Raw genomic sequence first — 9,253 nt, 5'->3', positions numbered from 1 at the left:
ACTTATTTACTAGAGTATACATCTATTTCCTAAAGTGTAACATCCTTCAAAACTAGAGTGCAATGCAGGAGAATCTCAAGCAACTTTTCAAATTATGTTTTTCTGATGAGCTGACAACTAGAGGAAAGGCTTTTAGATATCAGCCACACTTTTAGATCTAGTAGGAGTAATGGGCAGTGCAGCTGCCTATGTTACAGAAGCTTGAACCTACATGTCATGCAACAGGGTAAAGGCTATTAGGGAAATCATATAGATGGCCTTACATCTGCCCTTTGCAGAGTAGCTATGAAGTTATTTGGTCCTGACATTCTGTGGAGCCAAGCATACGTGTGGGTCCATAGAATGTAAGTGGAAAGTAGGATATGTCTTGGTACAAATAATAAATAAATAGACCCAAGTTGGCCAAGGAAACAAAAAATTTCTTTGTTCAGTAGAAGTTTCTAGGTCCCTAAGGCCACCACTCAATACAATTTTAACAAAACTGTCATTTTGCCATTGCTTACTTTATTATACTAGAGGATTTTCACTGGAATTGGAAATTGCCTAATGACTCCAAAGCTACACGGTTTTTAAATTATTGGCTGTGTTGCTGAATTAAGAGAATTGGCTTCTGGTGATTCCAAAGTGACAGCTAAGAAGTCTCATATACGTGTTACATTTACAAGACAATCAACATCTCTATTAAAGTCTACAAAAATACATCTCCCCAGAAGGGTTCAGTAGCCAATCAAAAAAAAACCCAGTAATACAATTAGCAGCACCAGGTCTCCAGACCTAATTATTTTGTTTACAGGAACTACTGAAAATGCTGCTGTTCTCAGCCCAGAAATCATTCCTTCTTCCTGGTACCTGTGTGTCTAATTGTCAAAGTAAGGGTAAATTATTGTAAAATAACTGCCAAGTTGTCTTAAAAGTGTCTTCTATCTTTTAAAAAGACTAGGTTTAGTATACATTAGAGTAAAGCTCAAAGGGCAAGGGGAAATAATTAATTCACAAACTCAATGTAATTTGCTGGGAGCATCCCGGTTTTCCCAGTTCTCTGCACCGTGCCGTACATCCAGCCGTCATCGATGGGCTGCACGTTGACAATGTAGTCGCCGTCCCTGAAGGAGACTTCATCTTCATCCTGGGCACTGTAATCGTACATGGCTCGGTAGGTCCTCTGAGAAAAGAAAGACGGGGTCACTATAAATACCAATATAGTCACGGCCACAAATGCCAATCCCAACCAACCAGACCACTCAGAAAGCAACTGTTAGGAATGTTTTCAAGTACATTTATTTCTGGAGAGTTGTACACCAGAGCCTAGTGTCCTAACTGCTCATCTCAAGTTTACTAGGCTAGCAAAAAGCTAACATTTGGGGGCCAGCACGGGGATAGAGCAAGCCACTAAATACAATTGCTAGCCTGTCAAAAAGTAAGCTTTAAAGTAGTGATTGTTCGGCTAACCTCAGAGACATCAGGTGACATAGATTCTCCCCTAGTCCACAGTCCTCAGAGAATAAAACCTGCCATAGTGGCAGGCAGATCCATGTCACTGCCAAGTCACAACAACTGGCCCCTGGCAGAGGAATAAACTTTTCTTAAGCAAGTATTTAAAATGGTTGTTTCCTCTTAAAAATATACAAAACAAATAGAAGAAAAAATCAATAATATACTAATTTTTTGGCATTTGTAGAAATTTTTTGGCTTTTGGTAGAAATTTAGCATATACATGTTCTAAATATTAGGGTACATATAACTAAATCTTTATTATAATGAGGAAAATGTTTACTTCCTCACTTCAAACAATGTTATAAAACTATATCATCAATACAGTATAGTACTGGCATAAATCAATGGAACAGGATAGAGAGCTCAGAAATAAACCTATACATATACGGTCAATTAATTCATGACAAAGGACCCATGAATAGACAATGCGGAAAGGACAATCTCTTCAATAAAAGGTGTTGGGAACCCTGGACAGCCACATGCAAAAGAATAAAACTGGACCACTATTTTACACAATACACAAAAAATTAACTCACAATGGATTAAAGATACGAATATAAGAAGTGAAATAATAAAATTCAAAAAAAAATGTTGGTCTTGGTGATGATTTTTTTATTTGACACCAAAAGCAAAGGCAACAGAAGCAAAAATGAATGGGACTACATCAAACTAAAAAGCTTCTGCACAGCAAATAAATCAGCATTAAAATGAACAGGCAACTTACTGAATGGGATAAAATATTTATAGATAATATCTCTGATAAGTGATTAATATTCAAAATATAAATTGAGTTTTACCATACTTGCTTTCATTTAAGGCCAAGAGTTTAGTTAATATTAACATCAGATGATCCCAAAATCAAATGAATTCATAGACTGAGGAAACTGACTGAGACACAAAGAATTTTAGAGCAACTAAAGATAAATTTCAAACTGTGGGGGTTGGTGCGGGGCACCTGTTTCTAAGTTCTCAAAGGGCCAAGTGACTGTGTCAGTTGCTTGGAGAAGCAATTTCAGCATGAGATTTGACACCAACATGACCTGAACAGCGCTTCCAAACTTGACATTTAATTAATGAATTAATGCTTCAATGTTTCCAATGGGAGGATTCAAAGACATGTTGGCCCTGTCATTTAGGTTTTAGTGGCCATTTTGATTAATGTCCAGATTAATTAGTTAGTATGACCAAATATTTATGCTTTACAGACATGACTAAAGATCATAACTGGCTAACACCAATAATAAAATAACAATTAGGGTATTGCACTAGTAGAATCTTTGTGTCTCATTGTTTACATGTTTCCACATCATACCTTCCCTTCTCAATAGTTTATCTCTATAAGTCTTTTGCTTCCTTCAAAAATGTTGTACCAAGGACAGCACATCATCCTTTATTTGGAAATGTACATGCCCATTGACAGATGAACAGATAAAGAAGTGGTACATATATACAATGGAATATTACGCAGCCATAAAAAGAATGAAATATTGCCATTTGCAATAAAAAATGGCTTAGAGGATATTATGTTAAGTGAAAATGTCAGACATGAAAAAGATAAAGTGTATAATTTTGCTTATATGTGGAATCAAACAAACAAACAAACAAAAAAACCCAAATGAACAAACAAAACAAAAGAGCCTCATAGATAACAGAGAGCAAACTGATGGTGCCAGAGGGGAAGAAGGGTGGGGGGAGTGAGTGAAAAAGGTGAAGGGGGATGAGAGGCACAAACTTCCAGTTATAAAACAAGGAAGTCATGGAGACATAATGTACAGTACAGGGAAGCTAGTCAATAATACCACAGTAACTTTGTATAGTGATGGATGCTTACTAGACCTACTGCGTGGTGATCACAACGTAAAGTAAGTAAATGTCAAATCACTATGTTGTACACCTGAAACTAATACAATATTGTATATCAACTATATGTTAACAAATGATAAATGTTAAAATAGAAAATAAATAAAAATTATTTTTCCATGCATATTTATATTTTGGAGATGAAACGGGAACACTGGGCAAAAAGAAACACTTCAAACCCACACTTACTAGATTTGGTGAATGCTGCATTGACCTCATGGATGACAGGCTGGTCTGGTGCATGTACCCGTAGCCTTGGGAATGGCTCTGCTGGTAGGCTCCAGGAAGAACAGGTGCTGCACATTAAATACACACACACACACAGGTTCCTTAAAGCAAATCTCAAAACCCCTTCCCACCCCCTCAAGTGACTTCATGCTCTGCTAGCATCTTCTGAAACAAAATGCCATTTTTCAGTACAATGTGACATTTGGGTAGTGATGGTATAAGCAATCTCTATGTTAGTATAAATTCAGTAATTAAGGACATATATAGGGAATCAGTTAAACATGCAGTTAACTATATTAGAAATATTTCTATAACTCCATTGCAGTTGCTATATTAAAATAACACAAATACAAAAAAATGAATTTCCCATAACCTCTTAACAATATTATATTTTCACTTGGCCATGTGATCCTTTTAGATTTTTTTTTAAAAAAAGATTTAAAGAAATTTAATTGGATTGTCAAACCAATGACAGAGTATAAATGTTTTCACTGTATACTTCACACATAAGAGGATGCTCTGCATATTTCAAGACATACAGCTGAATGTTACCTTTACAAAGATGATAAGCACAGCGTATGTTTAGCAACATATGCTTGTTTAGCAGTAATAAGTCTACACCATTAAAATAAACCTTTACTTAGAATATGTGAATTTTCCATTTTATTTTGTTGTAAGTCAAGACTAAATCAATCAACTGAAGCTGTTGCAAGAGCATGAGAAACAAAACTGCTGAAAGAATGTCACAAACATTGTGCCACTATATTAAAAAGAATACCATCAAAATAGTATTTACTTAATTTGTGCTGTTCTTACCACTAATCATGACATTCAAAAGATATAGTTTCTGCTTTGAAGAACACTGAATTCTAGAGAAATCAACAGAGAAGCTAGATAAAACCCCACAAAATCAGTAGACATATGCTTGTGTGTTTCTCTGGAAGTACTTTTCAGTATTGGTAAGCAGAAATATGGGCTTTACATGAAGGCATTTTAGTAACATGCCCTTCACTATGTTTTGAATTAATTATATGATACATTAGTAAAACTTATGGAATACATGTGCTATAAAAATCCATAACAGGTTCCCATTTTTTTTCAATTAGGTTGAGTAGATAAAGTAATTATTATGGGTTGATTATTCAGGTCAGTGTTTATAATAAAAGAATAAAGCAGATGTAATTCTTGGGTGTTATGAATAATTAATGTTTTATAAGTGGCACATTGATTCTAATGATATATGAGAATATCAAACTTTAAAGAAATTTAATCATCAGAAAATTACAAAACAGTAATGTGTTCTCCTGATGATAATGACATTAGGTTGAATGGGGATTTTTTAAAATAGTTCTTGAATTAATTCCTATTATAGTGTTGTTACAAAATTGTCCTGATTTAATGTCTAGATGTGGCATCAAAGAGAAATTGCCAAGATATCTGTTTGGATTTGTAGTACATTATAAAGTTATTAAAACATTAAACAACTTCAAATACTTCAGAAAATAGCACTTTTTAACATTATCAACTCAATTTAAATATTTAATGTCAAGAGATGTCAAAGATATTGTCAAATTCACTCATGAAGAAAAATAATGAAATCCCCATAAATATTTAGGCCACCTAATTAGTTGAGTCAAAGAGCCTTTTCTGTGTGTTGGAAGCTGGACACATCGACCATTTATTCACTTGACTCTCAGCAAATATTTACTAAGTGAGTTCATGTGTACACAGGGCTTACTGCATTGCCTGTTACTTAGTAAACCTCCACGAATGTTAACAGTCATCACTATTCACTATTTTCGAGGCATGCCAGGACCAACAAAAACCATTGCCCTCCTAGAGCAGTGATGGCCCTGGACATCTGCCCTTTGCCCAATTAAAGAAATGACTCTGGATACTTAGGGCATTTCCAGTTAAATATATTAGTCAATAATTCCAACTGCATATTCCAGATTGGCACTTCTGAAGAGGTTTTTATCCATTACACAAGTCATTTCATTAATTATTATTTTAATGTACTTGTAAATACTAAGTAAGGTTAAATAAATAACACTGTGAACTTAAAATAAAAATTAAACTTTTAAACCTTTGTTACACTATTTAATTATGTCCTTTAAATTTTTATGTACAGAGTTAAGTAGAACCATCTCAAAATATTTTGGGGGAAAAACAGGAAGGGACAGTTAAAAACACACAACATTAAATATACTATCTCAGATGCTGTAATGTGTTTATGCTTAGTTAGTTTGTACCTAATCCCAGTTAGAGCCCATCAGTACTAACAATTCAAGAATGTTGTTTAACAGTATTCTCTAATATTGGCTTTTAAAAATCAAGTATATTCATGCCTACTCAATTGCTCAAGTTTGACCTTAAAGGAACCTTTGTTATTGTCAAATACCAGGAAATAAAAGTAATGTATTTGTGCCCAGCCAATGTGGCTCAGTGGTTGAGTGTCAACCTATGAACCAGGAGGTCACAGTTCCATTCCTGTCAGGGCATATGCCTGGGTTGTAGGCTTGATCCCCAGTAGGAGGCGTGCAGGATGCAACCGATCAATGATTCTCTCTCATCATTGATGTTTCTATCTCTCTCTCCCTCTCCCTTCTTCTCTGAAATCAATAAAAATATTTTTTAAAAAGGTAATGTATTTTCCCTAAATATGCCTGGGTTTGAGAGAGCAGGAGAGAAAGTGTAGAATAAGAAACCTTGGAGTAAATATAATCAATCTATCTAGTCCTTATGGTTTCTCTTCACGCTTTTGTTGATTATTTCCATTTCCCTCTCTGGCTGCATTATTTAATGCAAGTTCCTTTGGGGTAATTGAACTTTGATATCTACTTTTTACCTGGTAGAGTGAAAGAGCTATTAGGAAGCTCCTAAGAGGGCTATGAAAAACATAACTGAGAGCCCAGATAAATCAACTTACTAAAAGCAAATGCCAATTTAAAAAGAGGCACAGGGTAAAAGGGGATAAATGGTGATGGAAAGAAACTTGACTTTGGGTCGTGAACACAATACAATATATAGATGATGTATTATAAGAGTTGTACACTTGAAACCTATATAATTTTACTAACCAATGCCATCCCAATAAATGCAACTAAAAATACATAAAAAGAGGCACAGACATTGCTTTTTATTGTGTTTCATTACACAAATGCTTTTTAGAAAAGCAAAACAAGCAAAAGGAAATTGGAAGCAATGGCTTTGGAAATTGGGTTTATTTGGTTAAAAGATAGTCCATGTGAGTTGGGAGATTTCTTCCATGAAAATATGAAATTCAAAGTGTGCAAAAGCTAGATGTTAGGCTAACGTCACAACAAGCAAGGACTTCTTAGGAAAAAGAAAAACATAGCGCCCTCTTTATTAACTAGGGGTCAGGTCCCACAGGCACTGGTACACAGGGATGATATAAAGACACGATCATCTTACAGCCCAAGAGTTTTGAGTTTGAGGGCTTTTTATTTCAATAACATAAAAGTCGCAACACACTAGCTCTCGTTACCCTAAGGGCAACATAAAACACAAAAGTGTGACTCCCTTCCATTTCACATTGGTGAGGTTTACTGACCAGGGATCTGGGAGCTGGCAAAAGCTCCAAGGATCTCAGGGTGGATTTGGAGTGTCCTGTAGAGCTTATAAACCAAATTCCCCTGTGCAAAAAGCTCCTCCACAATCAGCCATGACCAATATTTTCTATTTATGGTTTATTCTTACGATGGAAGATAAAACCAAGATAAAGAAATAAGAAGCCCGGGCCGATTTGGCACAGTGGCTAGAGCATCAGCCTGCGGACTGAAGAGTGCCAGGTTTGATTCCAGCAAGGGCACATACCTTGGTTGCAGGCTTCATCACTGGCCCCGGTCAGGGCACGTGTGGGAGGCAACCAATTGCTGTGTCTCTTTCACATCGATGTTTCTCTCTGTGTATCTCTCCCCCTACCTTCTACTCTCTCTAAAAATCAATAGAAAAATATCCTTGGGTGAGGGTTAACAAAAGAAAAGAAGTAAGTAGACATGAAGGTCAGAAAACAGAGAAAGTTTTTATAAAGCTTCACAAATCTGAAAATGAAAAAAATGAGGAAATACATGCAAATATACAAAGATTAGAGTAAATGAACCCCCCAAAAATGTATCTACAATAAAAGGAGAAAAGACCCAAAAAGAAGTCCACTTAGGAGGATGTGCCAAGAGTAGGTGAAAGAAGTAGACTCCTAGTTATCAGGTACATTCCCACTTTTCAGAATAAAAATACAACAGCTGACAGATTACGCAGGAAGGCAGTACGTTACCTCTGCACTGTGACACCACAAAGGTCTCCAGTCATTAAAGATGAGGTGGAGATTTTAAAAACTGCACCAATACTATAGGGTAACAGTAGGTGGCCAAACTCCAAATGCAAAAAATAAAAATAGTGCTATATTGATGTCTTGGCCTATTGGGGCTGCTGTAACAAAATTCCACAGACTGGGTGGCTTAAACAATAAACATTTATGCCTCACAATTCTACAGACTTGGAAGTCCAAAATTAAGGGGTCAGCAGGATCAGCATCTGGTGAGCCCTGGCTTCCTGATTTAAATCTGTGTCCTTATGTGGCAGAAGGGGACAAAGGAGTTCTATGAAGTCTCTTTCATAAGGGCGCTAGATCCCATTCATGAGGGCTCCATGCATGACCTAATCACCTTCCAAAGGCCCCTCCTCCCAATAACATTACACTGGGAATTAGATTTCAACATGTAAATTTTGGTGAGGATGGGGGAAGACACAATGGCTATCTATAGGCTTAACACAAACAGAGAAAATAATTTGGGGTATTTTCTTCTTGAAAACTCCAAAATAAGGAGAAAATCACCAGAAGTTTTCCAATAAAGAATACAGGATGCAATAAAAGTATGGTCATATTTCCTAACACTTGACTACAATTTTATCAAAGACAAAGGGTTTCGTGGGGTTTTTTTAGGACAAAGAATTTCTATGTAGACTATTACAAGGGGATTGCTAAACTGAAAGAAAACAAATATAAAAGATAAAGTATTAAAATGCTGCTAATTTTGAACAAAATAATCAAGAATGAGGAGGTCCTAACTAGATCCCATCCGGGCCACGAGCACGTGGTGGAGTAATGGGTAATAAAATGGGCCCATGATGTGGACCCATTCACACATGCCACGCAGAGTTCCGTGTCAGAACCCCAGTCCTCACAGCATCCGATCCTCTTCACAAACCAAGGTGGGTACTAAAGCCACAACATTTATGCCTAATCCAGCAGCAAAATGCTATCCTTTAATCTAAGAGAATTCCTAGCAGTTTAGAAAATTCTTTTCCTTCCCTGCAGAAAACAGAAACAAGCCAGGTTACCTCTGTGTTTGGAATTGTTGGTTTTTAATGATAAGCTGTGAATAGACAGCTGCCTAAGAAGCAGGCTTGCTACTTAATAAACCATGAACATAGAAAAGAAATTATCTACAACTGAGTTAAAACAACAAGTTTTAAAGACATGCATAACCATCACTGTCATACATGCTCAAATGTTGAGAATCATATGTAAAAAAAAATCACTACTATTTCATATGTTCAATTCTGAGCTCAGGCAGGAGACTGAGGAGGAATCAGATGCAGTGGTTTCCACCCTGGCTGCATATTAAATTCACTGTGGATCTTTTAAAAC

At 36.1% G+C, this 9,253-nt stretch overlaps 1 protein-coding gene across 1 annotated transcript in view; it reads right to left on the bottom strand.

The window, feature by feature from the left end:
* Positions 1–484: 484 nt before the first annotated feature.
* LOC102423401 (nebulette) overlaps positions 485–9,253 on the bottom strand; it is a 103,459-nt gene continuing 94,690 nt past the window's right edge. Inside the window, exons 25-26 of the mRNA XM_023758571.1 lie at positions 3,544–3,650; positions 485–1,162 (exon numbers count right to left, since the gene is read on the bottom strand). Of these exons, the coding sequence (XP_023614339.1) occupies positions 986–1,162; positions 3,544–3,650 (284 nt within the window). The 3' untranslated portion in view covers positions 485–985. The remainder of the gene's footprint in view (positions 1,163–3,543; positions 3,651–9,253) is intronic.

This window comes from Myotis lucifugus, unplaced genomic scaffold, assembly GCF_000147115.1.
Source record: "Myotis lucifugus unplaced genomic scaffold, Myoluc2.0 scaffold_132, whole genome shotgun sequence".
In the NCBI taxonomy this organism is placed as follows: Eukaryota; Metazoa; Chordata; class Mammalia; order Chiroptera; family Vespertilionidae; genus Myotis; species Myotis lucifugus.
Note: the sequence above shows the minus strand (reverse complement) of the source record. Positions and strands in the feature narration are given on the sequence as shown.